We start from the raw sequence: 24998 nt of genomic DNA, 5'->3' as shown, positions 1-24998 counted from the left end.
ATTTTAAACTACCTGATGATGCTTCCATGTCAATATAACAAATGGCTTTGTTGTACTTGAGAAGATTTTAAAAAAAATTTTCCCATATATTCCTTTGTAAAATTTTGACCCCCCATTGTGGCTCCTCCCTATCCCAGAGGTCATCATTTGAACAAACTTGAATCTACTCTACCTGAGGATGCTTCAATATCAATATGACTAAACATAGCTTTTCTGTTCTTGAGAAGAAATATTTTTTCTATGTGTTCTTATGTAAAACTTTCAATCCCCATTGGGCCCCAAACTACCCCTGGGGGTTATCATTTGAAAAAAAAAAATTGAATTTACACTACCTGAGGATGCTTCCATATCAAAATGACTAAACAAGATTTTCATTTCTTGAGAAGAAGATATTTTCCAGTATGTTCCTATGTAAAAATTTTTCGATACCCCATTGTGGCTCATCCCTATCCCTGGGGTCAAACTTGAATCTACACTACCTGAAGATGCTTCCATATCAAAATGACTAATCATGGCTTTGCAGTTCTTCATCAGAAGATACCTTCCTATATATTTCTATTTCAGACATTGATCCTCCATTGTGGCCCCGCCCTACCCCAGGGGGTCATGATTTGAACAAACTTAAATCTATACTACCTGAGGATACTTCCACATAAATATGATCAATCAGGGCTTTGCTGTTCCTGAGAAGAAGATTTTTAAAAGTTTTTCCAATATATTTCTATGTAAAGCTTTGATCCTCCATTGTGGCCCCGCCCACCCCCGAGGGTCATGATTTGAACAAACTTGGATCTACACTATCTGAGGATGCTTCCATATAAATATGACCAATTAGTGCTTTGCTTTTCCTGAGAAGAAGATTTTTAAAAGTTTTTCCTATATATTTCTATGTAAAACTTTGATCCTCCATTGTGGCCCCGCCCTACCCCCGGGGGACATGATTTGAACAAACTTTAATCTACACTACCTGAGGATGCTTCCACATGAGTTTCAATTTCCCTTGCTTTGTAGTTCTTGAGAAGAAGATTTTTAAAAGATGCTATTAATTTTTCACTAATTCTTTATTATCTCCCCTTGAAAGAGGGCGTGGCCCTTCATTTGAACAAACTTGAATCCCCTTCACCCTTGAATCCCCTTCACTACCTGAGGATGCTTCCATATAAATATGACTTATCTTATGACTTTGCTGTTGTTGGAAAGAAGATTTTTGAAGGTTTTTCCTATATATTTCTATGTTAAACTTTGATCCTCCATTGTGGCCCCGCCCTACCCCCAGGGGTCATGATTTGGACAAATTTGAATCTCCACTACCTGAGGATGCTTCCATATAAATATGACCAATTAGGGCTTTCCTGTTCTTGAGAAGAAGATATTTAAAGGTTTTTCCTATATATTTCTATGTAAAAATTTGATCCTCCATTGTGGCCCCACCCTACCCCCGGGGGTCATGATTTGAACAATTTAAATCTACACTACCTGAGGATGCTTCCACATGAGTTTCAATTTCCCTGGCTTTGTGGTTCTTGAGAAGAAGATTTTTAAAAGATGCTATTAATTTTTCACTAATTCTTTATTATCTCCCCTTGAAAGAGGGCGTGGCCCTTCATTTGTACAAACTTGAATCCCCTTCACCCAAGGATACTCTGTGCCAAGTTTGGTTGAAATTGGCCCAGTAGTTCTGGAGAAGAAGTTGAAATTGTGAAAAGTTTACGCCAACGACGACGACAACGACGACAAAGCCAACGACAACGACGACAGACAACGGACAAATTTTGATTAGAAAAGCTCACTTGAGCCTTTGGCTCAGGTGAGCTAAAAATGTATTTGACCAAGAAGAATTATAGAATACTTTTTTCATTGACCAGCACTTTTATTCAATCTTTATGAACAACAAATTTGTTAGAAAAAATATAATCATTTTACTGACATAAGTCAAATGCACCTTGATTGTAAGATATTTGAGCTTAAAAAATCCTACACACAAACATCTGTGTAAAACAAAACCCAGGAAAAGATTTAGAAAGTAAGAATTTCCTCATTTATACCCTAGTACATGTTGCTTTTAGTAAGTCCTTCACATTCTAAAGTTTCAACCAAATAACAGGATCACTTCTCTCTGAATAGTGACAATCTAACTACATTCATATCTACACAGTCTCTGCATGGGGTCAGTATTTCTGTATGGTGAAAATCTGGCTACATTCATATACCTGCACAGTCCTGTATGATGACAATCTAGCTACATAAATATCTGCACAGTGTCTGTGGTCAGTTGTTCTGTGTGCTGACAATCTAGCTAGATTCATATCTGTACAGTCTCTAAGGGTCAGTAGTTCTTTACGGTGACAATCTAGCTACATTCATATCTGTACAGTCTCTAAGGGTCAGTAGTTCTTTAAGGTGACAATTTAGCTACATTCATATCTGTACAGTCTCCAGATTCAGTAGTTGTAACGTCTCGCTGATGAAACTACTGGTCTCAATAGCAGTGGTGGTCCCTACCATGAAGGATTTCTGCAGAATTTCATCAGCATGATCTAGGGTGAAAATGTAAAAATGTGTACAGCACATATTTTGTGTCTACAAAATGTCAGTCCATTTGTCAATTTATAAAGTTACATGTATTGTTACAAAACTTCAGATATAACATTCAAGGAAGTACATCACTCTTTAAGCACTGTGAACTTTTAATTAAGATTTAATGTTAATTAGCTGCTCAGGAAAAACAACACTCATTTTTTGTAAGAAATCATATCTTCTTCATAAATGACCTGTATACCAATGCTTATTGGCATCACATATAAATTACATGTAAGATAAAAAACACTGCAAATGGCTTTGTGCTATTTTTGCCATTAAGAATCAAAATTTAAATAATGTACAAAGCAACTTTTTTTCGAATGCATGGATACATGATATTTTTTTGTCTTCAAAAATATTTCTCCACTGTCAGCAAGAAAAATACCATTTTCTCTTCACATTACTGAAAAAAAATATTATAGATTTTCCCCATGTATTACTCAATGTTTAACATGTACATTTTTATATGTATATCAAAAATCATTTCCTGTATAAATCTATACTAAAACGTCAATGTCTTACTGAGTGGTCTATAAAAAAATTGATGTTGCATCGCAATGAGATTATTTAAATTACACTTTAATTCTCAATGTAGGCGGGATCAGCTACCGGTATGTCTTGTTTGACAGTAACGGAATTGATCAAGTTAAATCTGCAGTGCGGGTAAACAAAATTTATATCAAAATTTTTTCACAATTATCACAAACATGGAAGCCAGTACAAGTTACCTTGTAATAGAAAGTAAGAGGTATAATAAAACATTGACTGTGTTCAAGGGTAGAATATTTTCTGCTGAACCCTCCAACCAAACTGTCTGCCTTTGGCCTAATGCCTCATGCAAACAGTTTGGTTTTTACATGTAGATCTGACATGCTTCCCATGAACACAGTCAATAAATATATAGTACCAACCATTTTAACAAAATAGCATGTACAGACACACTTTACTTAGTGAATATATACACTGTTTTGGTGAATTGCTTGTTACCAAATTGTTTAATACAAGAGGTTAGAGAACCTGAAGGTCAAACAGTCTTAAATTTGACATACCTTGACAGAGCACACAAAACTCTGGCAGATTTTTTAGAGCACTTATCACAATATCCGGGTTTTCACTGTCGAAGCAATGCAGGAAATTCCCAACAAACTGTTCTGAAGCCCTGCAAAATTGACAAACAGATTAAAATCACTTTTTTGTTAATTGTTTATATTTGAACTTGTTTGCATTGTGATGTGTCTTGACATTAAAAAAATATGAGTATTTATTGAAATGAATTTGACAATGTGTTTATCTTTGATTAAATAAATGAAGCACAAACCTAGGATTAAGCCTGATGTATCTCATAACCAAACTGTATGCTGTATTTCTGACAGTATCTGAGGCATGAAACAGTAGCTTCTTCAGATCTCCCTTAAAGAAAAAAGGTTTATCATGTATATTACATTACCTGTAATGTAAATCTTATAAAAAGAAAAAAAGTTTATCATGTATGTATATTACATTTCCTGTAATGTAAATCTTATAAAAAGAAAGAAAGTTTATCATGTATATTACATTTCCTGTAATGTAAATCTTATAAAAAGAAAAAAAGTTTATCATGTATATTACATTTCCTGTAATGTAAATCTTATAAAATTCTCAAGTGCCAAATTTCTTCCTTTTACTTAGTTATAAATTCAATATAACTTACTATAAAGTGTTCTAGTATGTCTACTTTTCTCTTCGAGGTTTCATCCAGATCTGTCAAAACTTCCAGTATATCTGTAAGTAAGCCATACAAACTGTTAATATGAGTGTAAACATAATCTAGTGCATTGATCGATCCATAATTAAGAACTTTATTCCATTCTGCATAAAAATATCTTGAATTTAGTAGGAATTCCAAACATCAAATGAATTATTTATATCATACTAATATTTCCTACACATGTGAACCTTTCAAGTTTGTTATTTTACAAGCACACATGAACATCTAAAATTTAATATCACCATTTGGTATCTCTAAAAAATAAGTATTAAAAACAATACCCACCATCACTATCAGTGGCTGTGTGTAGTCTGTCCAAGAAAGGTGTCAGCTGACCGACCGTCCAGGGTGAGGTTGACCTTGGTTGACCCACAACAGGAGCCACACTACTTTGGTCACTGTCAGCCTGCCTTGACAGTGTAAGTCCTGCCAGGAGAGACTTCAGCACAGACAGCTCGGGGTACATAGTAGAAATACCACTGCAAAGTATAAATTACATCACATGTGACAAGTTTTACATGAAGATATCTATATATCAGTTGAACTCTTTACTACTTCCTGGACAAGGCATATTACAGCATGTTACACCAAATATAACCTTAAATATTTTTTTAAAAAATTGTATATAAAACATAAATGGAGTCAGGTAGAGCGATCTGTGAAAAAAAACTGAAAGTAAGAGGAAGATTAGGCAGAGTGTTACCTGAGTAGATTGACATATCTCTGTAATATGATCAAGGACTGCTGGGGTTCATGTATGGTGTACTGATACAGGAACTTGATGTACTTGTGGATAATTGGCCCCAGTTGTTTCCCTTTTGCATGAGTCTTAAAAAGTTGTCAATTGAAAAAGTCACTTGATATGATATGTTTACTTAAAATATAGATTCAAACAAAGATAAAAAAAATACTAAACTTCTAGCAGATTTCATCTTCCGAGCAAAAACATAAAATACAGCATGTACACTGTAAGAAAAGGTAACTTAAAACATACCCCAATGAGAGAGAAATAAGAGTCAATGACATCAGCCAGGGCAGTGTAGTCCTTCCTGAAGATGTGAGGCTGTAAGGTTTCCATCAGACCCAGGACATGGGTAAACAGTAGCAGGTAGTTCTTGTGTCTCATCTCTCCAAATGTAAACTGGGTCTTACCCTTCAACAAAGCTGCTATCAGGGGCAATTGTCTGAAAATTAACTTGGGTATTTACAGATGTAAGATTAATCTCTGTATACATGTATTTCACCACTGATGAAAAAGAGAAATCAAATTATGAAAAATTTCCAATGATTTTATCTAAAGCTTGACACTTAAATGGGAGTGACACAAGGTGTTAAATACAAATACAGCCTACCTTAACATAAGAAGAGGGTGTTGTGATGCCAGCTTACGACAGGCAATGTTGGCATCATACATCTTATCCTCAGCTGTTTTACCATTCCCAGCTTGTCCAAGGCATGTCAGCAGCCGATGTGAAACAATGTCAACCTAATATCAGGCAATATTTTTAAAAAATACAGAAAATGTAAGCTAGTGATATAAGAATTAATGCTAATATTTTATTACATTATATTAATTAAGAGCAACTTCATTTTAATATTGTACTACTTAAAATAAAATTGTTGCCAAAAGTTCAAAGTTTAAATCTGAAATAAGAATGTTATTAACTTTCTAATCACACTTGAATATCCATGTCTTTACAAGTACCTGTGTAATCATGGACTGAGAGAGCTGACCATCAAAAAACGCTCCTTGTACGTCAGACAACCAGGAAATGACCTTTGGACACTGGGAATATAACTCTACCAGCAGCTGTTGGTAAAGCATCTTACTGCTGAAAAATAAAATAAATTCCATTAGTAAATCAAGTTTACTACATCTATACTAACAAGTAGTGTTCTGTGAACATGAACAACATCTGAGTAGCAAATGTTTATGGTATTTAATTCCATTAACTCCTTTTTAAACCTTAACACAAGGAATCTCTAAAAAAAAAAATGATACAAATACCAATACACTTCTTTCAAATATATTAAAATGTCAGAAAAGTTGTAGACAGAAAAGTGCAAACCCTAAAAAATTGTGTATTTTATACATAAACAAATTAATTCATTTTCTTTATAAACTGTGCAATCAAGCAATAAGAATTTTAGTACAGGTTTACCTGCTGGTGGATGGGATATCCCTGATGTGGGTGACCACTCTTTGTAGATTACTGTGATTGTCAGCTATACACAACATCAGGAGCTCTATCCTGCTGGCAATGCTGGTCTGTCTGCTGGTGAAGACTTTCTTATCCTCCCCTTTACTATCAGGAAACAGCAAAATGGACTCCTCAACAATGTAATTGATCAATGCTATTAGATGATATGGGTTCAAACCAAGGACATTCTCTGGGGTGTGGTTCTGGCAAATTGAAAATGTGTAAAATTTATGGCAATAGTTCTTGCTCCAAATGTTTCCACCAAATTAATGCAGTACATTAAGAGAAGTCAGAAAGCACTTGAAGGTGAATACACTGCTATAAATTAGTTCTTGTCCAAACTTACTTTGGGGGTTCTTCGCTCTCTTCCCCTCCATATCTTTGGAATTTGGTGACATGCCCACAAAAAATCTAGGACTGCAGTGGGGCTAAATCTAAGACAATAGAAAACACTGAAGTCATACAAATACTAGTACGATGAAATGATTTTATAAGAACTCATACATGTATATACTTCTAGAGAAACAGATGAGCTAGAATTCACCTGGGGGCTTCGTCAGCCTGTAGTAAACAGTTGATACACCTCTGAAGTGAAGCCCAGCTACTTTGGTGAGTTAGGAGGGTCAGTAGATAAGACTTGCTGTTGTGGACCAGACTCTGCCTAGATGTGGTCCCCAGTTTCTCACGAGCAAACAGAAGCTGCTGCTGTAGATCAGGGATATTAGCAACAAGCTCAGGATCCAACAGCTCCAACCAATCCACAAACAGTAAGGCCATTGAGGTAGTCATTGAATTACTACAAGAATAACATCAAATCAGGTTTCAAGTAATCATCTATGTAAAATTCATTGTAAAAATCTACACATAATTTCACTTATACTAATTTGAAATTTTGACTACAACTTAAAATTTGTTGATGGAAATGTCTTGCTACATATATTTTTTACAGCATTCAAGCTTGATCTACATATGCATTTAGTATTCAAAAATCAAACACATAAAATAATAAAGAAACCAATAACACATTAATATATTACACCAATTACACATACATGTTCATCATGTCAATCAACTGTTGTTTACAAGTACATGTACTGGTATACCAATCAACTGTCTATTTACCTATATCAGTCCCTTACCTGGGCACTTGTTCATCTTTAAGTATAGCTTTACAGGCTACAGCCGTCAGAGTCCTGTGTGTGTTCTCAGCTGCTGTAAGGCTGTCATCAGACTTTGTGTGTTCCTTCATACACTCCTTAATCAGCTTCTCCATATTATTCTCATCCTTCTCAACTTGACTGACCAAATCTACTGGGCAGGAATCAAAACAACATTGTATGTATGTAAAGAACCCTTTGAGACTGTCAAATCTTGTGTGCTTTTATATTTATTTATGAGAATAAAAAGTATAAAATTTGAAGCATTTTTTTTTTAACTTACCATCCAAGATATCTTGACTTGAGGTTCCGACAGATTTCATGGACTTGTAAGTTGGTCGCCTTTCTGGCACATTTGGTTTATTGGATAGGAGATACTGGTTAATGATAGAGGTCACCATACACCTCTGACCTTTAACCTCATTAAACAGAGTCTCCATTAGTTTGTATAAGAGACCTCCTAAGGCTGTCTGTTGATGGCAAAAAAAAAATTGCAGAGTACAACTGGCTCATTTTTCAAGCTATAATCACCATTTATTACATTTATCATTTCTGAAATTGAACATCCAACTTCAGATAAATGCTAAGGGTTTCATGATACTGTATAACTGTAATGCTAAAACAATACCATGTCAAAAATGCTTACTTTCTTGGAAACCAGGAGTTTAAGAAGTGAGCAGCTTTGGGGATTACAAGAGAAAGCCTGAGCAAACTTTGGTCCATGTGGCCCTCCCAACATCTACAGGTGGTCAAAAAAATGAAAGATTCAGAAATTTTACTCCACTTAAAAAGTGTAGTGTTTTTCAATGATGTATGTAATTTCTTGTTAATGACTGAATCAAGCTACATAAAAATTAAATTACTCTTTATGCCAATATGAATCTACAAATCTCCTTGTTGTGCAGAACTGATGTTATTGAGACTTTGATTGCATTTGTATTTCATATGCATTTCAAATAAGGTGAACAATTCCACTTGAAAATCCTTTCAGACTCATGCATGCTTTTTATGAGATTTTATGGGGTTTGTTCATACAATACTTGAAATAAGTAAGTTAATATCAATGCCAATCTGATGCTTGTTACCAAAGACAATAGTACACATTAAAATGTAAAGCTTACAACAACAAACCAAATTATGGTGACCTGGCAATTTGTCTGAAATAGAACTGATTACCTCCAGAAGAACTTGTGTAACTTCAATGGCTGTGGTAGTCTCTGATCTGGATAATGTCTGAAAATAGGGGCATTAATAAGAATGCAGCCAACATGAATAATTATCATAATCTTTACTTGATCTTGACTAGCTACAAAGCAGAGAACATTGAATTACCATCAGAAGTCTGTGGTACTTTTGCTGTACATCTTTTTTAGTTCCTTCTGTGCTGAAAATCTGCAATACATAAACATATGTTCATACATATACAAGTTAATATACATGTATATATTCATATTAATACAGTAAACATATTAATTTCCAAGTGGCCGTAATTTTGTGAAATCACAATTTCTGTTCAATTCCCTGGTAGAAAATTATGCATATTTCTTGAATTGTTATTGTGTGACTTAAATGCACTTTAAGTACACTGTGACAAATTTCTGAGGAAAATTTGTGACTGTATCCATAGCGGCTTTGCCAAGATCAGGTGCCCATTTCAAACTAAATGATGTTAAATAGATGTAACTCTTTATAGTTATATCTAATCACAATGTTTTTTGTTGCATTGCAAAGATCAGAATGAGAGCTTTCCATTGGTATATGATATCATATATATAGTATCTGTGTCTTTAAAAAAAACAACAGAATAAAGTCAAAGATTCATAATTTTTGAAGCGTTATGCTGTTGCACTTGATTTTTTACATTTTAAATAATGGTTAATCAAAATTATTTTGAATGAAACATTTAAAAATAAATATACTTAATTATAGAAATATCACTCTGGTTTAGTTTATTTTTTACAGAAAAGAAAAAGGATAAAAATTGTGGAAATTATGAATAAATGTGTGCAGATATACCTTTGTTATATAATTTAAGATTTATCCATGTTGGAATAAATGCATAATTTTTAGCAAAAAAAGAGCAAATATAATGTGTTTAATTTTTTTTATTTTACTTAAGAAAAAAAGTACTATGAGAAAAATACAGTGGTTATATGGTAAAATGCGTGCAAATTTTGTATTTTTTTTTCCCATACTGGTCAAAGTTTTTGTATAGTCCGTAGCCCCATATTTCATTATAGTTTGTGTTCAACAAAAGAATGTAGAATTAATCATGCTCTTGTTTGATATTTTCACAGTTACCAGTCAAATAAAAAAACAGTAATGAATAGCTTTTGCGCTAACACCAAAAGAAGTTATTAAAGAATGATTAGTGTCCGTAGCCCTGTATATTCCGTAGCCCTAATATAATAACTTCCAGAAAAAGTCATATACATTATTGATACAATAACTACAATACAATAATATCTTTATTCAAACAAATGCAATGTTTTTAAATACAAATACCACTGTAATTAAAGATAAAATGTCTGAAAATTAACTTTTTTTTAACTAAAGGCTTGCTTCTGTAGTCTGTCCTGTTACGTTTGTGGTCACAACATATTTCTAAATATACATGATAAAGTTTTCCTTCTTGTGATACATACTATCATTCCATTAAGAATAATTTGCATTGTAATAATTTTAAAAGGATATTTAGCCATAAAAATCCTACTTACAAATGGCTACGGACTCTACAAATAAATTTAGCAAATAACCATATAACCGTACTTCTGTATTAGCAAGATTTTTTTTCCTGCCTGCATCTATTGCAAAATTGGGCTTCAATGGTTTATTACTTCTCATCAACCAGTCTTAACATCCCATAGTGGGATTTGATCCCAAAACATAAGGATCAACTTCTTACTTTGCAATTTAGTATAAAGTGAGACCTTCACTCTTATAATTGTGTTACCCAATCTACTTGCCACTGAACTGTTAATTAAAAAAAAGCATTGATTCTTGATGGATAAATATTGTACTAATCATGTTTTTACTTCAAATGATCAATCATGTTTTGTAACTTTTTTATGAATTACATCATGTGATCATGAGAAATTATATACCGATACACCTTTTGAATGACCATCTTGAGCTCCATGTATTACATTAAAATGAAAAAAAAAATATGAAGCAATATATTCTGTACCCCCCCCCCCCCAAAAAAAAAAAGATCCATGCCTTGATTTAAATACAGGTCCTTTTGCTTTTATTCATTATAGTTTGAACACCAATAATGCATTAATTAGTTGAACTGGAATTTGGCGTTGAAAGTACACAATGCATTAGACAATTGAATTTTAAATATGGTATTTTGAATACTCAAACTCAGAAGCGTGAATTTTTTTAGAATGCCAAATAATTAAAAAAAATTGCCCAAAATTTAATTATACAATTTTATTTTCTTTAAGTTGACTGTCCACAATAGAGATGTTTAACGGTATAGTCCGTAGCCCCAGTGCTCACATGAAATCCAGCCTTCATATATGCCCATTCTTGGTCTCCAGATGGTCTTGAACTATATTTCGTTATCAAAACACCAATTACATGTAATTCTGACATGTATTATTTTGTTCTGACAATTCATATTTTACTCGTATTGTGAATTTATTTGAAGTTTTTCGTTTTATTTTGTTAAATTTCACGGGATTTCTGTATAAATTGATTTAATATCCATGGCAAATGAAAGGATTTATTAAACACGTGTGAACTCCATGATGACAATTTTAACAAATATTTACTGATACAAACAGGTATTTTTCTATGGTCTCTCAATAAATGAAAAATACTATATGTATAGTCCGTAGCCCAAGGTCTCAAAATAGTCAATCAAAAAATGTTTGACAAAGTTTTTCTCTGAATATTACCAAATAAGTTTGAAATTTTCATTCCCACTTACAATATCTTTAGAAAAATTGATAGTACTTTAATGTATTTTTTAGGGATGTCAAATCGGTCAATATTTGATAATCGGTTACTCGGACGAATTTCCGATCGAGTACCCGGGTACTCGGTAAAATTGTAAAATACAAATGTGTGCATTTCATTGAGACCAGTTAAGCCCTGTTTAACCCCATCGATGTTTTTTTCAACGTTTTCTATGCCTGTACACAAACATCGAGCAAAACGAAAATGATTTTTTTCACTAATTTTTTTTATCAAATAAACACAAAAGATAAAGGAAAAAGAGACGGTGTCGAGATCGCTAGACGTACAGTATATTATTTAATAGTTGTATGTTGGTTGTTTTCCCCATATACGCTATGTTTACTTTGCACAGCTAATTCTAAACATTTTTTAAATCTTTAGTTCTTTCCTAATATTTTTTTTCACTTTTGAAGTGGTAGCGGCATTTCTTTGTATGTCCGAATTCGCTACCGTATGCGACTGAACTAAATTATTTTAGGATAATAAACCCTAATTCATTCTATTTCCACTATGGAAAAGTTATACTTCTTAGTGCACTTTTTTGTGAAAAAGTCGGAAAATGTACAAATCTCGCGGGATTTCTGGGACAAACGTAACATAAACATGTAAACAATATGTTGAATGATGATGAACTACGAAAGCCGGATAGGCTCATTTTTGACAAGACAAAAAAAAATTTAACTCGTTACAGCGAGATAATTACCTCGTAATAACGAGTTAGTATCTCGTTATAACGAATTAGTATCTCGTTATAACGAGTAAGTTATTTCGTTATAACGAGTTAGTATCTCGTTATAACGAGTTAGTATCTCGTTATAACGTAGTATCTCGCTATAACGAGTTAGTATCTCGCTATAACGAGATAATTATCTCATTATAACGAGTTAGTTATCTCGTTATAACGAATTAGTATCTCGTTATAACGAGATAATTATCTCGTTATAACGAGTTAGTTATCTCCTTATAACGAGTTAGTTATCTCGTTATAACGAGTTAGTTATCTCATTATAACGAGATAATTATCTCGTTATAATGAGTTATCTCGTTATAACGAGATAATTATCTCGTTATAACGAGATAAAAATTGATCTAAAGAGTTGATATATCTAAGTAAAGAATATACATGTACTATTATTCATAGGAAATAAACAGAAGCGAGTCGATCAAATTTATTTGAAGTGTGCCTGATAAAGATTTTATGGAACAAGTGTGCCTGATAAAGATTTTATGGAACAACAGTATACTAGTTTTTGTGTTATGCTTTTGATTAGTATTGTTCATTGAAAAGACCGAAGACAAATATACGGAAACTTATGACCGCCTCTTGTTGTTGTGTTATACCTTAAAATTGCAAAATAGAATTAGTGTCATCTTCAAATGGAATGGATATAACGTCAAAATGTTGTCAACTTGTACAAGGAGATCAGAAAAAAATGATATATTCTGGCTGATTTAACTGGCCTGTTCAAGCTTTCTTGACTATGTTAAAATTATGATAATTTTTGCGTAATATTTGTCGCAATAAAAAATTCATAGAAATAATCCCATTATTTTATATATTCCGAATTACTAATGTTGATATGATACCATTTGTTAGGCTTTAACGTCCATATTTTGGAAATTCCTTGCCTGTTAATAATTAAGAAATACCAGACTCATTTTTATTGTCTTAAAGGGGCAGGGCAAGATCAAAATTCAATGTCTGACAAAAAATAAATTCACATTGTTTTTATCATCAATCCCTCCTTCCCCGCAATAATAAATATGATGAATTTCAAGAACTAATACTGTACTTATCACTTAATAATTTATATATTTCTTTTGTTTATTAAAAGAAAGAAACATTTTAATTTACCAATTTGGCATGAAATCTCATGTACAATATGTATTTTAAGCGTTATTATCAATGCGGTAGAATAAAAAACTTTTGGGGCTCTTTATTCTACGGAAGCCACAATAAAAAGATGAAGGTCATCAGGCTGAAATGTAGTGCATGTAGAAAAATCACATGCCTCACTTTGACAATAGTAAAAACAGTTGACATGTTTGTGATAGAATGAAAGTTTAATATCTAAAGTTTACAATATGATACGCATTAATTAAGGTGTATTTCAAGCATAAATTATGCCTAGAAATATGTATTGTATCGTGAGACAGGATTTTTGATATTTTCACTCGTGAAAATATTAAAAAAAAAAATCCTGTCCCACTCTTGAAATAAATTCCATATCAACTACAAAACATTGAATATCCTCTAGTTATAACCCCCCCCCCCCCCCCAAATCATCAAGCTTATTTTGAAATAAAAATTATATGCTTGCATGCAAAGTATACATAATAAATATTGTGATATTGTGATGAGGAAAATAATTAACGACATTGCTTCAATGTTTTATTAATAATATACATGTATGGTATTAGTCCTATTCGTTGATCAATCCTAAGTAAAAAGATTATAAAAGTGAACTGGCTTTGTAAACTCTGTAAACTTTTTTTTGTGTGTTGTAAACTCTGGTTTGATGTTTTGTCACCATGTGGTAAACATAGGATCCGCCAAATAGACGTGAATCTCAAATAGGTCTACGTGAATCTCCACAAAGTTTGGGGGGGGGGGGGTTAAACCAAGTAAAATATTTGACAAGCAAAAAGAAAAAAAAAGAGATTTGATATTTCAACTACAAGTATTCGTCATTATTTTCGGGAGATATTTACTCAGGTAAAAAAAATCTGGAGGAAGGAGCACAAAAGTACTCTTGACCGCCCCCTCTTCAAAAGTGGTGGTGGGGACATTAGCCCCCTTATTACTACGCCTATGATCTAACTGCTGATGTCTCACCATCCCCCTTCTTCAAAACATTTCTGAATCTCAAAAACAACATATGTATCGCACTGTAATCGTATATATATGTTGCATAAATGCCTGCGATATGTTGCACTTATATTGTCTCTGATATTTAAGTTTAGCGGAATAGAAATTGATATATGAAAGTGTATAGGTCGTCCAAAACATGTCGAAATAGTGTCATTCATCAGAAATAGTTGTAATAAATAAATTGCCAAAGTTTGAAGCAAGTATATTTGGCAATATTATTTTAAGAAAAATATCGCGTCCTAATGCAACAATTTGAGGAGGCTTTCAGAATTAATGTGTAAATGTGTTCGCCTTAGAGTTGCTAATCTTATCAAAATATGATTATTGACAGCGAAATAGTTCAAGATTTAATCATAAGTAAACCCCAGAGCAAATTAAATTTTCTACCATTTATAAATTGTTCAAGTTAAATTTGACTGATAATTACTAGCTAAAAATTCAATGGCATTAAAAACTACAGCCATTTTTATTCAAAATATTATCTCGTTATAACGAGAAAACTATCTCGTTATAACGAGATAACTAACTCGTTATAACAAGATAATTATCTCGTTATAACGAGATAATTATCTCGTTATAACGAGATAATTAACTCGTTATAACGAGATACTAACTCGTTATAACGAGATACTAACTTGTTATAACGAGATACTAACTCGTTATAACGAGATAATTATCTCGTTATAACTAGATCCTTACTCCTTATAACGAGATAACTATCTCGTTATAACGAGTTAATTTTTTTTTTTATCTTGTCAAAATTGAGCCTATCCGGCTTTCATAATGAACAAATCCTAAGAAAATGCAAATGAAATATTTATTGTTGTGAACTTTACATACATCAAGAGTAGGAATGACAACGATATCAATTTATATCTATTGTTGATCGTATGTATCTATTTATCATATGGTACATCTAAATACAATACACATGTCTCGGAAATGTCGTATTTTTTATTAATGGATGATAAATTTTGGGTTCTCGCTCTCTTACATATGTCTTTTAGTTCTTCTATTCTTTAACTGGAATGACAAATACATTTGACATTTAAAATTGGATTGAGATTGGCATGTTTTGTATTATCCGCAACACCATGTTGTCCCAATCAGATGACCAAACGCGCCTCTAATTTTGAAGAGTTCACTAATGGAAATGGAACGTATTAAACAATGTTCATTAAATACTAATCATTAAAGCCATCCAAAAAATAACGGATCACAAGAGGTGATAACAGCTGTGTACCAGGTGATAATTACTGTACAAACAAGTGCACGGCCACAGACAGTAACGGGTATTAAGGACAGACGATACGTTCCTCAATAATATATAATTTTTTCTAAGAATTTGTCATTGAAGTATTGCTACTTTAACATGTTTACTCTCAAAAAATTGAGGTACCTAACCAGGCATTTGTGCAAGATATAGAGGATGTTGTTTCCTATAAAATCCTTTTGGAAAGAACTTAATTTGCCAGTATCACATTTTTTAAAGTTTCGGTTTTTTAAAGACAATTTGAAACAAGTTTAGAAATCAGAAGGTAATTAAAATTTGGAATATTTTCCATAAAATACAAAGATATACAAAACAGATATTTGAGGAACGTATCGTCTGACCTTAACAGGTGTGGGTGACGCTAATTAGAAGGAAACATGGACAATTCATTTTTATAAGTTTTTGATTTAAAAAAATATACACTTTCTTTGAAATATGAAAAAAATAATATACATCCGAGTAACCGAGTAGTGATTTTAGTGTTCGATACTCGGACGTTCGATCGAGTACCCGGTTAACTGGGTACTCGTTGACATCCCTAGTATTTTTACTTCAGATGTCCAAATAATAAGAGTAGAAAAACTCCCAAAGATTAACAAATTTACCCATGTCCTTTATATACTGTAACATTTTAATTTAAATGAGTTATGTGATTTTTCTTGCTCAGACAATGTTTTGTGAAGAGTTTGTATTTGAATTATACTTTTTTTTCTAGTTGAATATGATAAAGATAAATGTTATGCCTGAATATGTATAGTCCGTAGCCCACTTGGATCTCTGCTATATTAAGAGTAAAATCTTTTTAACCGCTTGACAGAAATGGACAGAAATTTCAGACAATCTGCCAAAAGGATGTAGTGTTACACAGAACATATTTGTAATAAATTTCATTTGACTTCATTTTTTTGTAAATCTGCAACCAACACAGGCACCTGATCTTAGCCAAGCCGATATCGAAAATTAATCCCACACGGAAAAAATGCACATGTATGTCTACAGTATACATGTTAACATAAATTTTTACATAATAAATACTGGTACAATGAACAATTAATTTATATTATTTAACAAAGTGTACTTGTTTTCTTGAAAATATCTTTTAAAGTGATAAAGATCTCTTTTGAGGTAATAACTTGCATTACAAAATGTACCTGAACCATCAAATCAGACACATTAGGAGCCATAGACCTCTTAGCATCCTCCATTCTTGCGGACCATTTCTTGTCAACTTCCTTGTGCTCAGCCATTTCTTCATCATTAGCTTTAGGTAATGACGAATATATTTATCAAAATTGCTATTTGACTACTAAATCTAACATAGTAAATTGAAACAATACCACTTTCACTGAAGAGTCTTGCAAAACAATACAGTAAAACTCAGTCATAAAGAACTTAGTTATAAGGAAATCTTCATTAAAAGGAATTTTTTTATGAAACCCCTAGGTGACTTTTTGCCATGTTTCTTATACAGATGTAAAGAATCAAGGTTAGTAAGGAAGTAAAACGTCCCAGTGACTTCCTTCTAACGGAGTTTTACTGTACATCTTGATTCCATATTTTAAAGTGCTAAAGACACAGAAACAAAACCTACATGTACCTTCAGTCTTGGGAGGCAAGGATTTTGTAAGAAGCTTGTAGAAGATATCCCCCTCTATTACCCCCCTCATGTGTTGGATCTCAATCAGCTGAGCCATGTAGGCCTTATCTTCTACTGCTTCCTCTATCAGATTAGGATCAGCACTCACAGCATTGTCCAGACACTTAAACAGGCGACTCATACTGGCCACAGGTATACCAAAGGACTGCACAAACAGCAAAAGCTGCGCTGGTTCTATGTCTTGAAGAGCTAGCATTAGAAAGGTATAAAAAAATAGCAATGAATATAAATTTCCATTTTAGCTTACAAATAATTAAATTTAACCTGCCTTACAAAGAAATGAAATACACTATCTTTCATCTTTTATCCTAGCCCAGAATAAAAGATCAAGCCTTGGGAAGTAATAGTAAAAAAGGAAATACGAGCAAATTTGCGCGATTTCTTACCAATATCAACCAGTTGGTGAACTCTTGATCTGATCATCCGTAGTTTCAGCCAATCAGGAAGCAGCAGGGCTTCCTCTGAAGTGTCCAATAGGAAGGCAGAGGGAGGCTGACCTGATTCTGGGAACCAAGTCTCTAGTAACTCTTGGTAGTCACTCTCACCTAAACAAACACAATAAAGTCATCTGTAGATGACATGGTATTGAACAAATTACACTGTACCATATCCTACATACAGAGAAAATTATTTTGCAACTCACAACTGATTTATCAGACCACAGATGAGAATTTCTTTATAAAACAAACATGTACATTACGAATATATGTTTTGCACAGAAGTTTAAAAGGTAATCTGTAAACAAAAAGGCTTGTATACTGAATATACTGATAAAATTTGAGTGGCAATACCATTTGGAGGTCCATAAGTCAGTAGAATAATCATAGCATGGACCACTAACACGTGCATGGTAGCTGAGTCTCCTCCTTCCCACTGTAACAAGATCTGATCCTGGGTGTTAGACTGTGAAACAAAAAACATACTGTAAATTTACTTATTTTTGAAGGGTTAAATTTTTGTGGTTTGACAAAAATATATTGGTTCGTTGGGATTAGATTTCATGGATGAAGAATTGTTGGGTTGTTATACATTTGAAATTTATCATCGTGACAGACATAAATTTGTGGGTCTTCTCATGCCACCAAAACAAAAATTAAGCCCCCAAATAAATTAGTGAGTTCACAGTAATATAAAAGTCTCCTAAACCTCACTGTCTTACATGCATTTGGAATGGTCTTTTACACATCTTAACCAAATTTTCATCTCCCTACCATTATTAAAATACACTCTAATTGTTTTATATTGGTGGCAAAACACTACAAAAACTACTGCGGAATCATTGTAATTCATGGGGGTAAATGTTTGTGGATTAGCAAAATTTTACTGGTTTGTGAGGACGTAATTTCGTGGGTAACTAATTTATACAGTTTCTTCAAGGAATCCATATGTTGACAAATTAATATGTGGGAATGTTAATTCAAGGGTAAGGGTGACCCACGAAATCCACGAACATTGGTCTGCCATGAACTATGATGATTCCACAGTACCACAGTTCAACAGCAGTCTCAGGTACATGTACTTAAATCATATGTCTTATCACAATTATTATTATTTTGTTTTCAATTTACCGGTACATACCCATGAATATGCCTCTTTATTGGGTTTCTTAGCCTTGGTCACATAGTTAAAATAAAGAGAGCATAGAGAGGCCAGAGTAATGTGGGCCAATTCATTCTCACTGCCCTCTTCCTGGGGCAATATATGGTTAACAACTGTTGTTCTGTCCACAATTAGGTTAGCTATGTCCTACAGAAAGAAAAAAAATGAATTAGATAAATGAACATAAATGTACTATGGTACTAAAATATGAATGAAAGAAGATCAAATTCTTGTATTGAAACAAAACACAGGAATCTTTATTACCAAAGCAATATCATCCAGGTCATGTAGACTCTTGTCCTCAGTTTGTTGTGACAGGAACATAATGTAAGCACTGATAAGATCAGGATCTGTCTCTATCTGGCAAGCCTAAGGTGAAGCATTAAGAAGAAGAAAGTGGAAAATCTTGTCTTGTGGTCTGGACCAATACTCTTTACAAATAAACATGTATCAAAGAACAATGTATCAGAGATTTATTGCTACCTGTCGGAGGGATTCTGTAATCTGTGGGTAGACCTCAGGAAACATGGGGATCAGGGGGAGGTCCTTACACAGCCATTTATGAGGGATGTCATCCTCTGTATCCATTGTCTCCTCCTTAGATATCACCATCGACAAGCCCTAAAATGTTTAATGACAAAGATGCAAGTTTTCTTTCTATTTACCTAAGGGATTTGGGAATTCATGAAAATTGTGGGGTTCTTTACTTTTAATGGGAAATGTCTTACCCTTATTGCTAATGCTCTATTTGAAGCCTGGTTGGAGGAAAGTCTTTTCAGGAAATAATCCAGGACCTGGGGGGTCATTTCACTTTCCCCCCACACCAAACCCTGGAGTCTGTGTAACAACTGCTCTCGTTTTCTTAGTTTCTGAAATAATTCCATATAAACAATATATTGCATGAAGATCATACCTCAAATATCAGGACCTTAAGTGTATATTTCAAATACAAGAAAAACTACAGAATGTCATTTAGTAATCTCATCAATACAAGTATATGGGAAAATTGTATCAGAGTACAGTAAATTTATGTACATGTACACACATTTTGTGAAAAATACTGTATTTGATGTGCTAAAATCAGACCTGTTTATGTTTGTGTTTGCCTAGCTGTTTGGTGTCTTCCTCTATTGAAGTGGTTTCCTCATCATGGAGGAGGAACTCACACAGACATTGGACTGGGAGAACCTCTAGGGATCCCTCACTGGACTCCACCAAATCAGCCAGCCATGACATTGACTGGGAACTACCCTGTAATAATAAAATTACAATCATAATGTATAAACACAATGTATAAACTGACATGGACAAAATAACATGACACACATACACTGAATTAACTGGGAACTACCATATCTTGTAATGACAAAATTACAGGTACGTGTACATGTATACACTAAAGGTGCTTAGACACAGATTTGAACTAAATATTTTCTCAAATTTTCTGTATAATATCACGACTTATATATTACAATAGTATTTCACTTGAAAATATAATTAAAAACTTATTTTATCTGGAAATTATTGGAACTACGAATTCCGGGTTGCGTTTGATTAACACATCTTTACACTTACACAATTTTAACTTTATCCTTCATATTTAAGAAAAGAAGCGATTTTGTTATGTATTAATGAAAAATATTACATCTATAATCCTGAAAATTCAGTGTAGGAATGTTCGAAAGCAAAAACAGCTCACCAGTATTGTCAGTCCGTGTTCTGTGATGTGTACAGAGTTGAACAAATTGATTACACCCGTGAAATGTAAACTGTTTTTGTAAACAGGGCACGAGTTCTGTTATTGTTAATGTTTACGATTCACCGGGTGTGTTCAATTGTTAAATTCTGCACACACCACTGAGCACTGACTTACAATACTGTGAGTGGGTTTTGCTTTCGAACATTTCTACTCTGAATTTTCTGGATTATAGTTTTAAATATTTTTCATTAATACACAACAAAATTGCTACTTTTCTTAAGTATTAAGAATAAAATTAAAACAAGTGAAAGCGCAAGGATGTGTCAATCCAACGCGTCCAGAAATCTGAAGTTTTAATAACTTCAAGATGAAATAAGATTTTTATTATATTTTAGTATGAAATGCTTTAGCAACATATAAGTCATGAAATTATACAGAAAATTTCAGAAAATATTAACTTCAAATCTGTGTCCAAGCACCTTTAAGTTCTTCGATAACATTGCATGCAGACAGTAGGAACACTTGTATTTTGTACCTTAAATTCAAGTTCTTTTATTCTGGCTTTGAAAATTGACTTTAAACCTTATAAAAAAAAGTTTCAAAGCAAACATTCTCTGCAGTTGCCTAGACTAGAATACATAATTATGTGTTGCCTTTCCTGTTTATCATTTCTTTTATTTACAAAAGTTTGCAATTTTATCTTTGTCCAACCTGTCGCTGAATGACATCTAGAAGGAAGTCTGGCTGTCGACTTCTACACAACATCTGTCCAATCCTCAGATTATCGTTCAGAAGCTTTAACTGATCTGTTATACCAGTAGGGGGATTCCTAGCTATTCCACTACAAGCAAAGAACAAAACATTATTCATACTGTGATATCAGTGAGCAAATTTTTATCATGAGTAAGAAATCTGTCTCGTTTCCTGCTGTTTTCCTATCTTGATGACTTACTTTGGATCCATGGTTGTGAGCTGTGAGATCAGGAGACTGTTGGCCTCTGTTATTGTTACTTTGCTTGTGGCTGCTGCAAGGTGGCTCTCAAACTCCAATATCTGCTGCTTCTCTTGCTGGGCAAACTAATAATGTATATATACATATATTGATAAAAGTCAAATCTAAAATCTTTCTCTGATTGTCCATTAAATATTGTAAATAGAGAAATCTTTGAATAAGAAGTCAACTTGTGCTATACAGAAAATATGGGAAACACATGTTATCTTTCTTGCCTGTTTTTCTTTATTACGAATATCATCGACAGTTAATTCACCATCAGCCATTGTTGGTGGAGGGAATGCAAAGTTCCTGCAAGTACATGTAAAACATAGATACTCAATAAGAAATTTTTCTAAAATTTCTAAATCAAGTACATTTACTGTTTTTACATCGGTAAACTACATATAATATATTACATACTACACATATATATACATTTGTATGAATATATATGTACATTTGTATGTTGGTAAATGTATATAAAATGTTTTTCTGCTTTTTTTATTCATTCTTTGTGAAAAATTCTTTTTCAGTCCCTTTCTTATGTGTAATTTTCTTACCCTGTCATAACTTGTTCCATCAGACATTTCAGTGTGGGATAATTTTTCCAGCCAGTCAGTCCTATTGAAGTTTAATATAAAAAATATAAAAATCTACCAAAAAGTTCAAATATACATATAAAAAAATTAAGATCATAAGAGAGATATAATACATACCAAATGTTTGTGGATTAAAAGCCGCCAAAATAAGCAGTATAACCCAGGATTTCCAGTACAGATTTGAGATGGCCAAGGTGGGAGGTTTGTACCTGAAATAAAACACACTCGATAAGAAATACAAACTATGCCTTCTTATCCTAATTTATGTAAATAACTTCCATTATATTTTGTATCAGAAGCTGATGGACATCAAGTGACCCTACCCTTTAGGTAAAGTGATATCTGTTGGATGTCTGTAGCTGCACAAATTTAGAAGAGCATCCACCAGTTCTAACTTTTCCATTTGTAACACTACTTGACCTAGACATTACAACAGACTTGTTTGATTAAAATCAAAGAAATCAGTAAATAATCCAATACAATTGTATTAAGTGTACAAAAGAAGTGTAAACTATTTTATTCCATATAAATATTGACACTGGTTTTACCTGTAGTTTAAGTATAAGAAAAAACTGAAATTTCTAAAATACATGTACAGGTTTATGTATATATAATCAGAAAATTAGCAACTGATCCAAAGTGTCATATATCTATTTGAGGATGCAGGCCATTGCAGGGCAGCAATCTGCTGGGTTCTAAGGAAGTAACTCATAATGTATCATTGGGTTCACATGTACATACAAATATGTCATATTGAAGTAATTTCTGTCCAAGTTCAGAAAATTCAATTTTATTCTCCTTATTTGATATTTTAAGATTTTCAACATTGTCAGAAATAGCTTTTCTTTAACCAAGTAAAACAATTCTGTCATGGAAAAAATACTGAGTACTGCTTTGATTCATAATAATCCCTGGCTTAAGCGAATAAATCAATGAACAATCACTTACCATCCAAACAAAGACTGGCTGCTCTCTTGACAAGCTGGTCAGCCATTTCCACGGCATCCACCTGGCCCAGCGGTAAATCTCGGGAGAGTCCAATAACCAAAACCCTCATAAGTGTGTCCTCCAGGACAGGGACATTTGTGGCCAGGTGTAGGAATGTACTGTGGGTGAAACATTAAAAAATTACACATTTTAGCATATTAACCAAAGCATACATATACATGTCGATAAACTCATATTAAAAAAAAGTACATGATTTATGGTAGGTCTGAGCAGAAGGATATCTAAGCATAGGTAATCAATGATTACAAAGTTTGTCAATGATGCATGTTAACTGCATGTACAAGGAAGGCAAATTTTCATATTAAATGTTAGTACTACCACTGATCAGCCTGACCTACTTACCTTCTATCCACCTCCAGTGGCCAGTTGTCTTTGTTATTGACCTACTTACCTTCTATCAGCCTCCAGTGGCCAGTTGTTCATGTTATTGACCTACTTACCTTCTATCCGCCTCCAGTGGCCAGTTGTCCTTGTTATTGACCTACTTACCTTCTATCCGCCTCCAGTGGCCAGTTGTCCTTGTTATTGACCTACTTACCTTCTATCCGCCTCCAGTGGCCAGTTGTCCTTGTTATTGACCTACTTACCTTCTATCCGCCTCCAGTGGCCAGTTGTCCTTGTTATTGACCTACTTACCTTCTATCCGCCTCCAGTGGCCAGTCGTCCTTGTTATTGACCTACTTACCTTCTATCAGCCTCCAGTGGCCAGTTGTCCTTGTTATTGACTTACTTACCTTCTATCCGCCTCCAGTGGCCAGTTGTCCTTGTTATTGACCTACTTACCTTCTATCCGCCTCCAGTGGCCAGTTGTCCTTGTTATTGACCTACTTACCTTCTATCAGCCTCCAGTGGCCAGTTGTCCTTGTTATTGACCTACTTACCTTCTATCCGCCTCCAGTGGCCAGTTGTCCTTGTTATAATACTGGTCTGCACTCTCCATAAATAGCACCTTGTGAAGGCTGTCATGAATAGAAATTCATATGAATAGATGTTGCATTTTAATTTTCAGATCATTTAAGATTCTTTACAGGGAAAAAAAATTAGAAAATTGATCTGTATTCTCCTTTTATAGAAATAAAGTTTACATAAACAAACAGAAATTAGAAATATGTCCATGGGACATGAATGTCTCACCAAGGGTTCATTAGTAATGCATCATGAAAAGAAACAGACCTTGCCTCTTTTTTCAAGATTAAGATAAAATTAATGAGGAAAAGTGAAGTCAAGGTCACAGGGAATGTTAAGGTCAGAAAACTACCAGTACAACACAGTTCAATAGCTCTCACCAATTTGTTTAAGTGTATAAAGTGTGATAAAAATATCTTGAATAGTTTCTTTGAAACTGAATTTTCAACACAACAAATAGTAAAGTCATAGTGAAGGTCAAGGTATACATGGTATAAAAAAAAATTGAACATGATTGATAAGTTCTCACCAATATGTATCAGTATGCATGGTTATATAAAAATATATCTAGAATAATTTCTTTAAAATAGAGCTGCCTGATAGAAATTTTAGAATAGTAAGGTCAGTCATAGAGAAGGTAAAGGTTAATTTTTTAATGCAGTTGGATAGATTTCACCTACATGTATCAGCATAAGAAGTTTCATAAATATATCTTGAATAGTTTCTTTGAAACTGAGCTA

The 24998-nt window shown here is 33.3% G+C and overlaps 1 protein-coding gene across 1 annotated transcript in view; it reads right to left on the bottom strand.

Moving 5' to 3' along the window:
• Positions 1–1855: 1855 nt before the first annotated feature.
• The window catches only part of LOC133177108 (integrator complex subunit 1-like), a 37935-nt gene continuing 14792 nt past the window's right edge, over positions 1856–24998 (bottom strand). The window contains exons 13-46 of the mRNA XM_061312200.1: positions 24234–24311; positions 23293–23450; positions 22668–22764; positions 22462–22553; positions 22306–22366; positions 21979–22054; positions 21704–21828; positions 21463–21592; positions 20139–20303; positions 19781–19921; positions 19536–19673; positions 19317–19421; positions 19032–19199; positions 18245–18356; positions 17840–17998; positions 17394–17642; positions 16948–17057; positions 9018–9077; positions 8862–8918; positions 8332–8424; positions 7969–8155; positions 7668–7836; positions 7073–7324; positions 6875–6962; positions 6490–6731; positions 6033–6159; positions 5680–5813; positions 5322–5511; positions 5031–5155; positions 4613–4806; positions 4271–4341; positions 3899–3990; positions 3630–3739; positions 1856–2537 (exon numbers count right to left, since the gene is read on the bottom strand). Of these exons, the coding sequence (XP_061168184.1) occupies positions 2419–2537; positions 3630–3739; positions 3899–3990; positions 4271–4341; positions 4613–4806; positions 5031–5155; positions 5322–5511; positions 5680–5813; positions 6033–6159; positions 6490–6731; positions 6875–6962; positions 7073–7324; positions 7668–7836; positions 7969–8155; positions 8332–8424; positions 8862–8918; positions 9018–9077; positions 16948–17057; positions 17394–17642; positions 17840–17998; positions 18245–18356; positions 19032–19199; positions 19317–19421; positions 19536–19673; positions 19781–19921; positions 20139–20303; positions 21463–21592; positions 21704–21828; positions 21979–22054; positions 22306–22366; positions 22462–22553; positions 22668–22764; positions 23293–23450; positions 24234–24311 (4474 nt within the window). The 3' untranslated portion in view covers positions 1856–2418. The remainder of the gene's footprint in view (positions 2538–3629; positions 3740–3898; positions 3991–4270; positions 4342–4612; positions 4807–5030; positions 5156–5321; positions 5512–5679; positions 5814–6032; positions 6160–6489; positions 6732–6874; positions 6963–7072; positions 7325–7667; positions 7837–7968; positions 8156–8331; positions 8425–8861; positions 8919–9017; positions 9078–16947; positions 17058–17393; positions 17643–17839; positions 17999–18244; positions 18357–19031; positions 19200–19316; positions 19422–19535; positions 19674–19780; positions 19922–20138; positions 20304–21462; positions 21593–21703; positions 21829–21978; positions 22055–22305; positions 22367–22461; positions 22554–22667; positions 22765–23292; positions 23451–24233; positions 24312–24998) is intronic.

This window comes from Saccostrea echinata, unplaced genomic scaffold, assembly GCF_033153115.1.
Source record: "Saccostrea echinata isolate AGI-Se365-2 ecotype Australia unplaced genomic scaffold, CSIRO_AGI_Sech_v1 ptg000086l, whole genome shotgun sequence".
In the NCBI taxonomy this organism is placed as follows: domain Eukaryota; kingdom Metazoa; phylum Mollusca; class Bivalvia; order Ostreida; family Ostreidae; genus Saccostrea; species Saccostrea echinata.
The sequence above is the reverse complement of the archived record's forward strand: the minus strand, read 5'-3'. Positions and strand labels throughout refer to the sequence as shown.